A 17,392-nucleotide genomic window follows, 5' to 3' on the forward strand; every position below is an offset into this window, starting at 1 on the left:
TGAATCCACAGTTTTTGGCTTTTGTTTGACATGCATTTTAACATAATGTAATGACTGCAGATCTCTGCCTCAAATAAATGTCAGTAAATTGCATGTGAATAACACAAAAAAAAAGTTCCTTCTTGGAACTGTATGTATTGGAGCAATGTTAACACAAATGTTCATTTTGTCTTTAGGATCTAAGTAATGCAGTGCACTCTTACGTTTACTCTATCCAAATGCAACATTTTCAGCGCAATGAAAAGGCTCCACTGTTCTAATCTCCATTATTTAAATATTGCCAAAATAAAATAAAATAAGTATTGAGATATAAAACTATTTGTTGTTGAGAATAAAGAATGACCATATCAGTAGTGCAAAAGCTTTTTAAGAAGTCTGTTGTTGCTATTCTGGAAGGATGAGACGTTGCGTCTTTGTTACAAAGTTGTTAAACGCACAGGTCTGTAACAGAGTATCAAGTCTCAACCATTGTACTTTTACAGTAACGGTTGATTAATGACCACTCTTCACCTTTTTGCTTATCCTTACCTCTCTGACAAACAAAAACAGCTCTGCTCTTTCTCTATTTTTCTTTTGGGTGGCCTCAGTGGGGGTTGAAGGATGAGCTGGTCTTCTGCCTCCAGACTGCCTCTGGCGGTGGTGCTTCTATCAGCCCCCTGCTGGCAGACCTTTACTGTTGACTGAGAGTAGCTCCCATAAAAACTACACTGCTCGTCCACAGCTGCTCTCTGACTTTGAAACTTGTCCTTTGTTCAACTTGCATTTTGTGTAACTTTTGTGACTTTGCGCTCACTGTCCTTAACGTGAAAATGTATTTTTCAAAGAAGTCTTGTCAGAGTGTTATTTTTAAAATCCTAAAGCTCCACTTTCTTGTGGCTCATGTATTTTTTCCCCCTTTTTCCTTCTTTGTCTGTGCTTCTTTTAGTCTCCTAACAAGCCTAGTGTGCCCCAGGAAAAAATTCGTCCCTTAACCAGTCTGGATCATCCACAAAGCCCTTTTTATGATCCTGAGGGGGGTGCTATTACCCCTGTGGCGAGGGTGATGGTGGAACGCATTGCCAGAAAGGTTTGTCTGTTTTCCTAACAGTCAAGTCTTGGTTGTGTCTTTGATGGAATAGTGATATAATGCACCCAATTTCATTATGACAGACATACACCGACCTCTAAAGGTAAACATTTAGTCATTATACAGTGTTTACAGTTGATCATTCTTTTTTTTTTACCACACTTTGTATTTTAGTTGTGAAAAGTGTTTCAGTGCAATCAGTTTGGTGATCTGAAGAAAGCTCCATTACAGCACACTAAAACTCATCAATCCAGTGATTCCTTTATGAAGGGGAGAGATAGGGGTTTCCTCCCCAAACATGAAGAAAAAAGCTTAGGGAGCATTTTTTATTCACTTCCTGCATTCTGTTAGGGCAGTACGGTGAAAAAAATGTGTATATTTAAACCACTTATGAACAAATTAGTGGTTTATTTAAAAAATTTTAATTTTTTGTCATATAATGATATCAGTAGTAGCAATATGTGCAGCACTAGTATTGTGATGTTCAGTACAGCTTGTGAAGGAAGTGCAGCATAAACATTTAGTTAATTAAACCATTTAATGCAGGTATTTAAATTAGTTTTCTACAAGATATTAAGCTTTTTCAATTATGAGGAGTGATGAAACATGATCGCTGCAAGAGGGCTCAAAGGTTAGCAGTCCTTCAGTGGCATCTAGAGGCAGCTGTGGGTATTTTTTATGCATGATTCTGTGTTGACATCCACAAATTATGAAATGCATTCCTGTACTCTATAGTCATTATCTATATTGTGTGCCTACCACAACTAGGATCATTTTAAATGTATGGTGACCTTTTGCTTACCTGTGTGCTTCTGCTAGCCCTAGGAGGTGAATAGAAGGACTGAACAAGAATAAACAGAAACCCAGAGCAACAAACCACTTCCACAGCGGTGGACTATTGTAGCAATATAAATGTCTGTCTTGTGTTCACAGGGTGAACAGTGCAACATTGTCCCAGACAATGTGGATGACATTGTAGCAGATATTGCCCAGGAGGAGAAAGAGGAAGGTCTGCATCCTGTTCCATTTTCTCTTTTTCACACACCCAAGATTAAAAGCACACTTAACAATGGTAGGCTATTATAGAACGCCTATTCCCCTTTCTATCCTGCAGATGATACTCCTGAGACATGTATCTACTCAAACTGGTCTCCATGGTCTGCCTGCAGCTCGGCCACTTGTGAAAAGGGCAAACGAATGAGGCAGAGGATGCTGAAGGCACAGTTGGACCTCAGTGTTCCCTGCCCACACACTCAGGATTTTGAGCCTTGCATGGGGCCTGGATGTAGTGATGAGGGTGGGTATTTATCTAAAAACAAAAACTAATCGCACTGGGTTGGCCAGAAAAAAATAGAAGACTGCTTTGAAGATGGAGAAACAGTATAATTAATTAAGATTCCTCCACAGATTCCCTATCCACTGAGCACCTTTATGAGCATTTTTAATATCTGTGATAATTATCGTACCCATTAATGTCTTGAAAAAGTTATGGCATGTTTTGAAATGCTTCTTTTGTTTGTTATTCATAAAATACCCGAGGTAGCACTCTACAGCAGCAGGAACGTTAGAGTAGAAAGACAGGCGAAGAGAACACTTTGTTTCGAAGAGGCCATTAAGCATATTTATTTATAAGAGACATTTGGCTGTAAATTGTACTCTGTGTTCCGGAGCACTGCCTCAGGGCTGGGTTAGACTTGTTTTATGTTTTCAGACTTCACCTAGCCATTAGTTTGTCATTTATTACACTTGGAGAAAGGTGTTGGTGCTCTATATTTTGAGATGACTCATGACACGTATGAATAAATAATGTGAGGAATTCAGCTGTCCATTAAGACTGCGCCCACATTTAAAACAGGCATGATGCCTACATTCAAGCCATTTTTTATTTTCCTGTTCTCTGTTAAATCCTTCACTTTTAACAACAAATGACTACGAACAAAAAAAAACAGTAAAAAGGCCAATTTTGTTATTTATATGTGGCACGGGCATTATCAGTGAGTCTGCACTAACATCATTCTTACTTTTTTGTATTTGTGTTTCTGGTACAATCAAACTTATGATGATAAAAAGAAAGTAAGAATGATTAGAGCATTCGTATTAATAATAATAGTAATATCACTTAACATCGTGAACGATACAATAGTGTTATTCCACTTTGAAATTTATTTTTAATAATTACCATAAATTTGAAAGCAACTTTTTTTCCATAGTCATATTGGCTTTGTCAAAGTTGCTAATGAGATCAAGATCTGTAGATATTATATAAAGAAACTCAGCTATTCCCTTATGAGCAACCACTTGGCAACAGGGGGGAGAAAAAAAATCCCTTTTAACTATAACAGACCTCCAGGAGAACCAGACTCAGGGATACAGGCCATCTGCCTCAACAGACAGCAGAGAGATAAAAGATTAACAGTATGGAACAACAAACAATATTATAGTTAACATAGGAATTATACATGAAAACAGAAATACAGAAAAGCAAATCACAACTGCGTCATTCAGGGAGATTTGATTATAAGCCAAATCATTCTGTGTAAATAATTTGCAAGGGCACCACACTTATACTGTCCAAGAATATTTAACACAATTAACATTTTATATGCAGTTTCATTAAATACAATGCAATTTGTGATTATGTACAGTCAAAATTCATAATTCTTTCTGTTGCCAAAATCATCCGGCCTTTGTTGGACTCATTGGCTGCTTCATCTTTCTCCTTTGACTCTCAAGATGCTTCCACTTGTATGATGTCAGAGTGGATAACCTGGTCTCCATGCAGTGTGTCCTGCGGTGCAGGGACACGTTCCAGGGAGCGTTATGTTAAACAGTTCCCCGATGATGGCTCAATCTGCACTTTGCCCACAGAGGAGACTGAAAACTGTGTGGTAAATGAGGAATGCTGTGAGTTTTTGCTTTCATTTTCCGTTTATCAAACTTTCATATCAACACATTACTTCTCAACTGTAAGTAACACTGAATTTTCTGTACCGTGCACTTTCCTCTTGGTCTTAGCTCCCAGTAGTTGCCTAGTTACAGAATGGGGTGAATGGGATGTCTGCAGTGCCACTTGTGGTCTTGGCATGAAGAGGAGAGAGCGAATGGTGAAGATGCCGCCTGCAGATGGCTCCATTTGTGGGGCAGAGGTTCTAGAAGTGGAGAAGTGTATGATGCCAGAATGTCGTGAGTAGCATCATTTTCAGTCCACAACTATCCTAAAACCTCCTACGGTGAAAATCTGGTGAAAATTGCCCCATTAACACTATCTACACCAATCACAATATATTTCAGCAGTCAGTGTTTTCACATTATGTAAAGTGTTAAAACTATTTTTTGATATAACCAAATGGATTTCCTGTAGTTATTGCCTGAACTTCTGTCATTTGAAATTATTTTTTTCCCCTTGTTCCCTCATGACAAACTTTCTAGTGCCTTCATTCCAAGTTTCAATTATACGTTTTGATTGCATTTAAAATAAAACATTTGTTACAACTTTCCAAAAAAGTCAGGATGCTGTATAAAAATGTAAATAACATCTGAATACAATAATGATACAATAATTAATACACTGTATTTACTTGCTGCAATATTTTTAAGTGTCAAATGTTAAAACTAAGAAATTTGAACATTTTTTGTAAAATAAATACATAGATTATACAGTGCGTAACAAGTTCTTTAGACCATCACCCAATGGTTTATGCCATAGCTGTGCTAAATTAACAGTATTCGTACTTTTTATGTCTCTGTAATAGCTACTCCACCAGGTGTTTAACTACAAAGTATTTAATAAAAATAAAGCAGAAATAAAGCAGAAAAAAATAGTAAAACATTATTATATTTTTTGTAACCTTTGTTGATATCAGCTTGAGCATATCATCACCTGTGTTGAATTATATAATTAAATCATTCAGAGGATCCAACGAGATATCAGAATAAAATGTACACGGCTAAAAATGAAAACAGCTATGACATTAAGAACTTTGGCAGCACGACATTTAAAAGACAATTCTGTAGTGCAAATCACTATATCACAGCATGGAGTCAAGTATACTTGTCAAGATGCTGGTTTAGTTCATTACAGATAAGGTCAAAACCCATAAAAAATGGTGCTAAACTGGGCTGTCTACAGTCCAGGCCGTCCACTTTTACAAAAAAAATAGCCTATGGCAGATAGAGAGAGAGTGAGGAAGAACAGAACAGGATTACAGCTATGAGTTTCCTTACTTCCCAAATTCAATACAGTGTTATTAAAAGAAGTGGTAATACAACACAGTGCTGGAATAAAATTCAAACATGTATATATATATATATGTATATATATATATATATATATATATATATATATATATATAAAAAAAACACCCAGCACGCCCCTGCGGGCGGTTTATTCTTCAAGCTCGGATCCTCTACCAGAGGCCTGGGAGCTTGAGGGTCCTGCGCAGTATCTTAGCTGTTCCCAGGACTGCGCTCTTCTGGACAGAGATCCTCGATGTTGTTCCCGGGATCTGCTGGAGCCACTCGCCTAGCTTGGGAGTCACCGCACCTAGTGCTCCGATTACCACGGGGACCACCGTTACCTTCACCCTCCACATCCTCTCGAGCTCTTCTCTGAGCCCTTGGTATTTCTCCAGCTTCTCGTGTTCCTTCTTCCTGATATTGCTGTCATTCGGAACCGCTACATCGATCACTACGGCCGTCTTCTTCTGTTTGTCTACCACCACTATGTCCGGTTGGTTAGCCACCACCATTTTGTCCGTCTGTATCTGGAAGTCCCACAGGATCTTAGCTCGGTCATTCTCCACCACCCTTGGGGGCATCTCCCATTTTGACCTCGGGACTTCCAGATTATACTCGGCACAGATGTTCCTGTACACTATGCCGGCCACTTGGTTATGGCGTTCCATGTATGCCTTGCCTGCTAGCATCTTGCACCCTGCTGTTATGTGCTGGATTGTCTCTGGGGCATCTTTACACAGCCTGCACCTGGGGTCTTGCCTGGTGTGATAGACCCCAGCCTCTATGGATCTTGTGCTCAGAGCTTGTTCTTGTGCTGCCATGATTAGTGCCTCTGTGCTGTCTTTCAGTCCAGCTTTGTCCAGCCACTGGTAGGATTTCTGGATATCAGCCACCTCCTCTATCTGCCGGTGGTACATACCGTGCAGGGGCCTGTCCTTCCATGATGGTTCCTCGTCTCCTCCTCTTTCTTGGGTTTCTTCATCATCATCAACCCAAGAATATATATATATATATATATATATATATATATATATATATGTGTGTGTGTGTGTGTGTGTGTGTGTGTGTGTGTGTGTGTGTGTGTGTGTGTGTGTGTGTGTGTTTGAATAAGACAAATTTCTCAGTCTTAACATTTCATAAGTTGACTTGGTATTATTTCACTTTGTACTATTCTGCATTGCTTTATTATTATTATTTTTTGATTTACACTTTACACAATGCACCAATTCATTTGGAAACCAGGTTGTAGAATATGTTTGATATTGCATTCATCTAAGCAAATGAGAAAAAGTATGTGTTTTTCTTTGGCTTAGATACAATTCCCTGCTTACTGACTCCGTGGTCTGACTGGAGTGATTGCAGTGTAACTTGTGGGAAGGGTTTGAGGACACGGCAGCGTATGCTCAAGTCGCCTGTGGAACTGGGAGAGTGTACAGAAGAATTAGAACAGGTTGAGAAGTGCATGCTACCAGAGTGTCGTAAGTAATGAAATTAACCAAGCACTGAACATGTTCATCTCTAATTTATTAATTTATGTCATTTATCATCTAATACTTGTTATGAAAACTTGAGTCTTCATGTGAACATTTACATTCATAAGGGGACTTCTGTCACAGTAAGAAAGGGCAGATAAACAGAGTTGGTCTTTATCTTGTGTATTCTAAGTTTCTTGTTTATTCTCATTGCGTTGATGTATATTGATATAGATGTGAGTAGCAACATGCCTAACCCTTCCTGAACCTGTCTGAACATGAAAAAAGCAAAAAGTCTGCTTGTCACACTTTTGAGAGTTCTTGAGATCTGTTTCAACAAATGAAATAAGATTAGACTGAACTTCCTGCATGAATGGACCACTGAAATGTCTGTTTTGTTATATGGTAATTATCATGGATTCTCTTACATAATGACTCAGAGTATTGGATTTTGTCAAGGCATATCTTGAATCTTCACAGGGATAGAACGTTTTCTCCAAGACAGTGATCCAAATGTTAACTAAAATTTGATGCAGAAATTAAAACTAATGTCCTTCATTACTTTTGTGTCATCGTGTGATTTATTGTACGGTTACTCATTATTAAGGCTTTTTTTTTCATATTTCTTCTTAGCCATAGACTGTGTCATGACAGAGTGGAGCGAGTGGTCAGAGTGTAATAAGTCCTGTGGGAAAGGTCATACAATCCGAACACGCATGGTGATGCTTGAGCCTCAGTTTGGCGGAGATCCTTGTCCCGAAGCGATCCAGCGGAAAAAGTGCAAAATCAGGAAGTGCAACCGAGGACAAGGCAACAGTGATGAGAAGAAACGTCGCAAGGAACAGCGTGAAAAGAGGAGGAGCAAACAGGGCAGAGCTGAAGGCAACTCCGAGCATCCAGGTTGGTATCCACCATCCTTTTTGCTGATTCAGGACTACAACACTTACAATGTACCTCTTTTTTTCTCATTTTTCTTACTCTTAGGGTGTAGAATGAGACCATGGTCAAGTTGGACAGAATGTACAAAGATTTGCGGCGGAGGAATTCAAGAACGCCTCATGACAGTAAAGCAGAAAATTAAGACTGCCCAGCTGTCCAGCTGCAAGGACAGGAAGGAGATCAGAGCTTGTAATGTTCACCCCTGCTAGGAAGGAGTAGGGGAGCAGTGGGTGGTGGGGATGGGAGGATGGGTGGACTGGGAAGAGTACAGGGCACACTGTTGCACAATGATCCAATGCACTCTGTTTAGGGCTGAAATGACACATTCTTGAATCCGTATAGGTTAAATCCAGACATCAGGTCAGCTGTCGTTAACAGAAGAAAAAAAGTCAAACATTTCTCTGTAAGTCTGGATTTAAACTTTAAAGCTGATTCTTTTGTGCTTTCAAACTAGCTCTGACATGACTCTTTTGCAACATTACTGTAAACTTGTTGTGGTATATTATATCTTGAAAAATATAATTATGAACTATAAATTGTTTTCATAAAAAGAAGAACTGTTATATCTTGTGGTATCCTTAAGTAGTACAGTATATTCCAGACTTTAAAGCACAGGTGCCCAGCCATTCCAGTGTTTTATATGCCTTCAGTTGTTCAGTTGTTTCTAGGGAACAAAAAGCCCAGTTGACTTTATACCCGGCTATGTCGTTGTACATGTAGATGCACCACAGCTGACATCTATATGGTTTGGAGCATTATTAGAAAATGTATTATTTTTTTGCAGTGGAATTTTTTGATAAGAATGTGTCCCAAGATTCTTACCAAAGTCTTGTGTAGATGTTTTCTAGATGTATTTCCCTCATTTTGTTTATCTCTGTTCCTCTAACATATTAATATTTTGGAATAATATCACCTTTACAATAAAAGTAAATGTGACAGCTTGTCAAATTGATCTGTGTTTTTATTCTGGGGATTAACAGGCACAGTAACATGGACGGTTATATACCCTTGTGCTACCACTAGATGGGGACAACAAGCCTAAAACCTTTAGGTCATTTCTGAGGCTGGTGCTTTATCTGCCTGTTGTGCCTCGCTCGCTCTATAGAATAGCCACAAGGGGGCAATGTAATGAAGATAATTTCATACTAAGAGACGGATATTTTATTCATTTCTGAATGTTGATTTGGTTTGCAAATAATACTTGAAATTTCCTGAAACTGATTGGGATAATTTGCTGCTTATTATCATTCATAGAGCAGCAAACGGTACGACCTCTATTCAAAAGCCTCCTATCAACAAAATCGTTTTACAGGAGTGTTCTGATAGACAGAAACTGGGGAGCATTCAGGAGCATTTGTTAGCTACACAGAGGGTCTGCTCTCACTTTAAAAGATCATAGCAGTTGGAGAGCGCTGAGTTTTTATGGACGTGCTTGCTGAGATCTTAAAAGAATCTGCCCCCCTATCATGTAATAGGTGGGGGGAGGGGATGGTGTTAGGCCTTCCTCACTGTGTGGAACTCTGGGGACAAGGGTGAAAAATTCAATACACACACATCATAATGTCATTCCTGTTTCCATGCCAACACAACCACACATGGGGGAAGCCTACACACTGCACAGGCGATGGAAACATGGTGGGGGAATTATTACAGGCGTGACTGAGATGTTAAAACAATAAATGCTTTGGAAGCTATAATGAGAAGTGCATGGGATTTTAAAAAGATGCATTTGCAAGGAATGTGTGTTTATATTTGTTTGTAATCTGAACCCCTAGAAACCCTTGTAGACATTATCTACTTTCTAGTTCTAGTGGAGAGCCAGCTGCTGATTTTTTTTAAGCCCACCTTAAACTCTTATAACAGACTGAAAATTATCTCAAAGATGCAAGTGAACTTTACACGTCTCTGATATTGTAATGAGTGTCCTCTGTCTATGGACAAATTTATAAATATTTATATTGATGGGACAGTGCCCACTACTAAAATAATATCTTAACTCTCAGCCCTCTTCCTCATTTTGTATGCTTCTGATTCCAACTGAGAAAAGAAATTAGGTCCAGCTGTTGTTGGGATAGACACACATATCTGCCATGTGGGTTAGGCTGACATCATCTTAAGTGATACAAGCTTTTTTAGCCTCAAATATTCATGTATGTTAGCCTGCTGCAAAAACAGTCCTACTTTTAGAAGTTCTGCATGCATGGAATGGCATGGAATTTTTTGCATGGCGTGCAAAAATGACACAGTATAAATTCCATTGTAGTTAAGTTATTTAAGTTTTGGTGTCATAAATTACCCAGAAAAGCACTCTTTTTACCACTAAACATCAGTTTCTCCATTTTTAAAAATGGTGTTCCCTACAAATCTTCCATAAATTCTTAAGATACCTGTAAGAAGCACAGATACTTTGATAAAGAAATAATTCAGTTTTGGATGTGAATATACGTCTGGTCATAGAACTGAAACGCTTCTACAGCCATGTTAATGCGCTGTCAAACCGTTCTTAGGCAAGGTTATTTCTTTGAGGTGAGTGCTAACTGTAACATGTTAATATAAAGCCCAGGCTAACGTCTGTGTAACATGTTGTATTTAGCACACACAGCATGTTGGCAGGACATTATCTGTTAACACTAAGCAGGATCTACTGCTGAGGCTTCTGGAAGCATTTATTTCCTCATAATAATGGTATTGGAACTGTAGTGAGAAGAACTGTTGAGGATTACCAAAGTCATAATTATCTATATAATATTTATAGACATTTATCCAGGCTTCTGAAATAATGGCCCATCCTAGTTTAGAGAACCCCACATTACATTAAGCAGCTAGTTAGAAACCAGTATAATATGATCTTCTAATATTTCTGACTGGTTTCTGAACATTTTTGTTGGTATAGAAAAAAAGCTCTTGGCTATTAAATTTTTCTAAAAAAGGTACAAGGTTTGAGTTCCTTTTATATTGTCCTCTTAAGCAATTCCTCAGTCTGGAGAGGAAGACAGAGGAAATACAGGATTTCATAAACTAATAAGCCTCAGAGGGAAAATCAATAAGGTTGTGAGCCCTGCAAAGGATGGTTTCCTCAAATTTATAGACTAGGACAACAATCAGTGTCCTGCGCTGCGAAAGCTCAGTTTATATTAGAAAATGTTTAGCATATTTAATGAAATCAACAGTTATAGTGAGTGAGTGAGGCAGTGAGGCAGAGCTTTGTGAAGTCTGAAGCCTCAGGCTGCAGCTATTTCCTCAAGGGTATGAATGCATATTTATTTCAAAGCATAAATGGCAGTTCTGCTTATTGTTCTGCTTTTCTCCCGCTATAATTTGCAGTCACACCTTTGTAATGTTGGTAGCAACTAGAAGGGCCTTTTACACTAATATCAAAATTTGATTTCACTGTCATGTTAATTTCCTGTTGCTGGGGAAACATGTTTTTCTGGGCTTCACAACCTAAAATTTAGTATATAATATAAAAGCTTCAAATTGTCTCTGTTGTTGTGTTTTTGTTTTATTTTTAGCTTTGAAGAGTGATAACACATGAATACCAGGGCAGTAAAATAATGTTGCACATACTAAATAGGTATTATAATGCCTATTACATAGTAATAGTAGGCCTTTTTTGAAAAATTTTATTTTGCTTGACATAATCTCTGTTAGCCTGAGGTGAACTGCATGACTTCCCTTTTTCTTGGATTATTAGGAATCCTGTACTTAGTGAGTATTGCCCATTACAAATCGCTATGTGTATACATATAATGAGCTGAAACTACAAAGCTTGTTTTTGTGTTGATGAATAAAAAGTGTCGGCAAGTTGGCCTTTTTAAAAATTTTTAAGAAATTCAACCCTATGACCTTAAATTAGATATGTGAGTAAAACAACCCAAAAGCATTGGACTGCTAGAATTCAGAATCTTGGAGCGTAGGAGGAACACTTAAATTATCATATGTTCTTTAAAGGGACAAGTTACTCATTTCTTAACACTTTTCATGCCATTAAAGTGATATTTCACCAGCAATGAGAAAGACAACTGCAAACTATAAGCAAAATTCTATCTGTCACTAAAGAATTTATATAAGTTCAGCATGTTGACTGGAAATGGGTAGCTGTTTAGTAAATAGTTTAACATTTACAGTACTACGCATCCATCACTTCTTTATATTTTGCCAAGAAAATGGTAAATATGTGGAGTGATTTGCTGAAATGTGCAAAAGCACTTTTGCACATTTCAGACAGACTGAATATTTCCAGATGAATGGTGCATAAAAACTTCAAGGCCCTTTTCTGTATTCACAATTTCATCAGATTTGACAAGATCCCCCAAACCTCTAGCCGAAATGCTCCTCCAAACCATGAGAGATCTTTCATCATGTTTTACAGATGACTGCAGACACCAGAAATGTTAAATTTGGATTCATTGCTGATATGGCATGTTTTTGGATAATGCTTGAGAATTTTACTTTCAAGCATTTGGACCTTACTCCCAAACTCATTTTTAAGGTTTTAAATTTATTTACTTGACCAAAGAGTTTGCATTATTAAAATAGGAATCCCGAATTTAGGCTGGAAATACAAGACTGCCATCGTTCTGCCATCGTTTTTATTACTGCCACTTTTGTCTTTCAAAATAAAAGTATCAAACATTTAACCCTGGAGAAGCCATGGGGTCAGAGCCGACCCCATTGGTTTTCTAGGGAAACCATGGGGTCAAATTTGACCCCATGGTTTCTCCAGGGTTAAACCTTAAATGAAAAATTAACCAAACCAACAACATGCTTGTTACTACATTATTACCCCCGGGTTCTGATCTGTTATTAACCAGTTACATAAATTTTAATATAAAATATCACTGAGCTTTGGATATTATTTTGGAAATTAAGCTTTGATAACTTGCTATTACCTTCTCGTTTCCACCCTACCCCGCTAACAGCACATTAATACTTGGCTGAAATAGAAAGTGCTACCCTTTTTCCTTTGTTGTTTGTGAGTTAGTTCTTTAATCCACAATAGTTTATAATTAAACACCCCTCGTGTTTTACCCTCACAACTGCTTTTGAATAGAAAATACGTTGTTATTTGTCGATGTGTCTATATGTGGGTGTGTACACAATATGTTTCTTTGGCTACATCCTGAGAGAGCTTAAACCTCCTTCTCTCAGCATGGCTGTTGATTCCTTCACTCCAAACCGATTGGCCTGGGTCACAGTGAATCAGAAGACAACAGAGAGAAAGCCAGAATCACACATCCATCTGTTCTCACGTCTTTGCTTATCGTTGTCAGACAACTTATTAGAACATCAGGTAAATGGATAAAACGGAAGAAAAAAAAGTGAGCAAAAAGTGCTGCAAATGCAAGAGTTTGCTCCTATTGGAAACATACCCTTAGGATTTGCATTTGTCTGTATCTCGGTTAGTTTGATGGCTGAAAACAGTTTTGATAGTCACGGCTAAATGGGGTAATTGTCTCAGGAAAGAAATCCCAAATCTGGATCGCCACCAAAACTGAATCAATTATTCAACCGCCTGAGGATTGTCTGTCTAACGAATTTCATGGAAATCTGTACGTTTTTTTTTTCTTTTTTAGTAGCATTGCAGACTATCAGACACAATAAATGACCCCCTTCTGCAGAGTTAATTATTTTAGTGGGTGCTTGTTATGGATATAAAAGGATTTTGTGAAGCTGTAAAGTTGACTGTAGGCAAATTTAGTCAACTATCTCTGGCAGTTCTCACTCAGTGTTGTTAACAAGACTTGGCAAAAGCTTTGAGATATTGATGTTTTTATATAAAGCCTAGTTTCTCCACTCTATAGTTTGGCAATATTCCCATAAGGACTGCATAAATAGAAAGTGTGTTAAACATGACAGATTTTTTTAAAGGTAACACAAAGGTTATTTTGTGTGGTGACAAATCTTTCTTCCCCAAACAACTCTGTCATTTTCATTGAGTAAAGCGCTTAACTCATTCACTGCCAGCCATTGGCAGTGAATGAGTTAAACCCATTGACTCATTCACTGCAATTGACGGCTATAGACGTCAATGGCAGTGAATGAGTTAACATTCCAATGGGAACAACTTTTTGCTGATTTATTGATCACAATAGGTGACCCTCGGGACACCTCCAAAATAACCAAATGCTAAAATGTTAAAATTCAGGGTTTCCCCTTTATCTATGGAGGAAAAGCCTAGAGGGCTATACAAATGAGGCTTTATAGTAGTTGTATATGCATATAACAAAAATAACAACGAAAATCAAATATTTTCTATTTTTCTCACAGTGGACATGGATTATTTTTCATTACTATCAAATCATTCTTCAGACTCTTGTATATAAATGTTATGTGTACTTTTTGATACATGTAATGTACTTAGATAATCTCTGTAAGCACGTGGCAAGTTGTCCTACTTAGCATAGCGATGGTGATGAGTGAAAAACTATTGTGACCTGTATCCACCACACACTGGAAAAACCACAGTATGAAATTCATCTGTTTCTTTCTGCATGTAATATTTCTTTCCATGTAATATTTATTATTACCACTCTAATTGTTAGCGCTGATGATCTGAAGCAGTTTTTAGTGGGTCAGCACCCATTAGACTGTTTAAATCTGTCTGGGTTTAGCATGCCTAGTTTTTTGTTTAGTAAAGCTACTGAAAAATCAGTCTAAGCATTAGTAGTGCCTGGTGTGCAATCTACATATGAGATGTGCACCAATGCATATGTACCAATATGTCAACATAGTTGCATAACTATTTCAAGTCAATTGGCTTGTGTTACTGGCATCAAGTTAAAAAAAACAAATAAAAACATTTCCCAGTTTAACATTTAAAACATTTGATGGTCCATCAAATATTTGATGGACTGTGAAAACACAATGTTAACACTTGTTGACATTGTGTGTGTGTTTTTTTTTACCTTGCTTAAATGTTATTAATTTTAAAAGAACTCTACATAAATGTTGTTGAAGGATTTCTGTTATATTAAAAAATATATCTAAAAATGCAAAGGCCTCTTGCGCTTCCAATTTATACAACCCCCCCCCCCCCCCCCCCCCCCCCGCCCGAAACAAACCACATCAACAGTTTTGCTCAGCAACACATCAAAATGGAGAAAAACATGTGTATGTAGAATAGAATAGAATAGAATAGAATAGAATTCAACTTTATTGTCATTGCACATGCACAGGTACAGTGCAACGAAATGCAGTTTGCATCCATCCAGAAGTGCTTTAGTGATATAGATACAGTGGGGCAAAAAAGTATTTAGTCAGCCACCGATTGTGCAAGTTCCCCCACTTAAAATGATGACAGAGGTCAGTAATTTGCACCAGAGGTACACTTCAACTGTGAGAGACAGAATGTGAAAAAAAAATCCATGAATTCACATGGTAGGATTTGTAAAGAATTTATTCGTAAATTAGGGTGGAAAATAAGTATTTGGTCACCTCAAACAAGGAAAATCTCTGGCTCTCACAGACCTGTAACGTCTTCTGTAAGAAGCTTTTCTGTCCCCCACTTGTTACCTGTATGAATGGCACCTGTTTGAACTCATCATCTGTATAAAAGACACCTGTCCACAGCCTCAAACAGTCAGACTCCAAACTCCGCCATGGCCAAGACCAAAGAGCTTTCGAAGGACACCAGGAAAAGTATTGTAGACCTGCACCAGACTGGGAAGAGTGAATTTACAATAGGCAAGCAGCTTGGTGTGAAAAAATCAACTGTGGGAGCAATCATCAGAAAATGGAAGACATACAAGACCACTGATAATCTCCCTCGATCTGGGGCTCCACGCAAGATCTCATCCCGTGGGGTCAAAATGATCATGAGAACGGTGAGCAAAGATCCCAGAACCACATGGGGGGACCTGGTGAATGACCTGCAGAGAGCTGGGACCAAAGTAACAAAGGTCACCATCAGTAACACACTACAACGGCAGGGAATCAAATCCCGCAGTGCCAGACGTGTTCCGCTGCTGAAGCCAGTGCATGTCCAGGCCCGTCTGAAGTTTGCCAGAGAGCACATGGATGATACAGCAGAGGATTGGGAGAATGTCATGTGGTCAGATGAAACCAAAGTAGAACTTTTTGGTATAGACTCAACTCGTCGTGTTTGGAGGAAGAAGAATACTGAGTTGCATCCCAAGAACACCATACCTACTGTGAAGCATGGGGGTGGAAACATCATGCTATGGGGCTGTTTTTCTGCCAAGGGGACAGGACGACTGATCCGTGTTAAGGACAGAATGAATGGGGCCATGTATCGTGAGATTGTGAGCCAAAACCTCCTTCCATCAGTGAGAACTTTGAAGATGAAACGAGGCTGGGTCTTCCAACATGACAATGATCCAAAACACACCGCCCGGGCAACAAAGGAGTGGCTCCGTAAGAAGCATTTGAAAGTCCTGGAGTGGCCTAGCCAGTCTCCAGACCTCAACCCCATAGAAAATCTGTGGCGGGAGTTGAAAGTCCGTGTTGCTCGGCGACAGCCCCAAAACATCACTGCTCTCGAGAAGATCTGCATGGAGGAATGGGCCAAAATACCAGCTACTGTGTGTGCAAACCTGGTAAAGACCTATAGTAAACGTTTGACCTCTGTTATTGCCAACAAAGGTTATGTTACAAAGTATTGAGTTGTATTTTTGTTATTGACCAAATACTTATTTTCCACCCTGATTTACGAATAAATTCTTTACAAATCCTACCATGTGGATTCATGGATTTGTTTTTCACATTCTGTCTCTCACAGTTGAAGTGTACCTCTGGTGCAAATTACTGACCTCTGTCATCGTTTTAAGTGGGGGAACTTGCACAATCGATGGCTGACTAAATACTTTTTTGCCCCACTGTATATTAGCAATAATATAGATATGTGAGTATACTACAGAAATGGGTCTATTATGGTATGTTATAATGTACACGGTATGAAGTATGTTGTGAATATTCTATAACTATAAGTATGTACAGGCTGTAGTGAGTACAAGCTATGTACAGGCTATGAACAGGATATAAATATGAAAAACTATACAGAATATGAAATAAATAACTTTACAGAATCTGAGATATACAGCTATACAGAAATGGGAACTATGCAAGTTGTAAACAGTTGTAGGATTAAAGATTATCGAATGTACAGAATGATTATTTACACAGAGCTATACAGTAGTGCAGTTAAGATAAGTGAGGGTGTAGATAGTTTCTACAGAGGCTATATAAAGTGCTAGTGGTTGTGAGTGGTGGTTCAGTCCATGTTATTATTGTGTGTTTGAGGGTACAGTTGTAGAGATGGAGACCACTTTACAACTAGAAGTCTTTCAGCATACACTCTGTGTCTTGTATTATGCTGCTTTACAACATCAACTCATCTCCCAGAGTGCATTTCTGCCTAGAGGGTGTAAAGGGACATGGCCTTAGAACAAATGCCTCAGTGTAAACATAAAGGCTCCAACAAGCTTATATGAACTGTTCTTTAAGTCTCTGTGGATTCATGTGAGACTGGCAGTTAAAAACGTGGCTTCTGGCACATTGTCATGTGGATGATTGCAAAAAGAGATTGTACACCTAGTAGTTGTTTATGGCATGGAGTAGTTTATCAAAGAACCTTTTTTAAAAAAAAAAAATCATGAAACAGATATACATACTACTAGTACAGATGGTACAGCATGCATAAATTTAAACACACCATAAT

The 17,392-nt window shown here is 38.3% G+C and overlaps 1 protein-coding gene across 1 annotated transcript in view; it reads left to right on the forward strand.

Annotated features, from left to right (window-relative positions):
- spon1a (spondin 1a) overlaps positions 1–8,661 on the forward strand; it is a 55,601-nt gene extending 46,940 nt beyond the window's left edge. Inside the window, exons 9-16 of the mRNA XM_004539418.4 lie at positions 926–1,066; positions 2,000–2,075; positions 2,181–2,363; positions 3,800–3,970; positions 4,082–4,249; positions 6,616–6,780; positions 7,408–7,674; positions 7,759–8,661. Of these exons, the coding sequence (XP_004539475.1) occupies positions 926–1,066; positions 2,000–2,075; positions 2,181–2,363; positions 3,800–3,970; positions 4,082–4,249; positions 6,616–6,780; positions 7,408–7,674; positions 7,759–7,922 (1,335 nt within the window). The 3' untranslated portion in view covers positions 7,923–8,661. The remainder of the gene's footprint in view (positions 1–925; positions 1,067–1,999; positions 2,076–2,180; positions 2,364–3,799; positions 3,971–4,081; positions 4,250–6,615; positions 6,781–7,407; positions 7,675–7,758) is intronic.
- Positions 8,662–17,392: the final 8,731 nt, after the last annotated feature.

This window comes from Maylandia zebra, linkage group LG1, assembly GCF_041146795.1.
Source record: "Maylandia zebra isolate NMK-2024a linkage group LG1, Mzebra_GT3a, whole genome shotgun sequence".
Taxonomy (NCBI): Eukaryota; Metazoa; Chordata; class Actinopteri; order Cichliformes; family Cichlidae; genus Maylandia; species Maylandia zebra.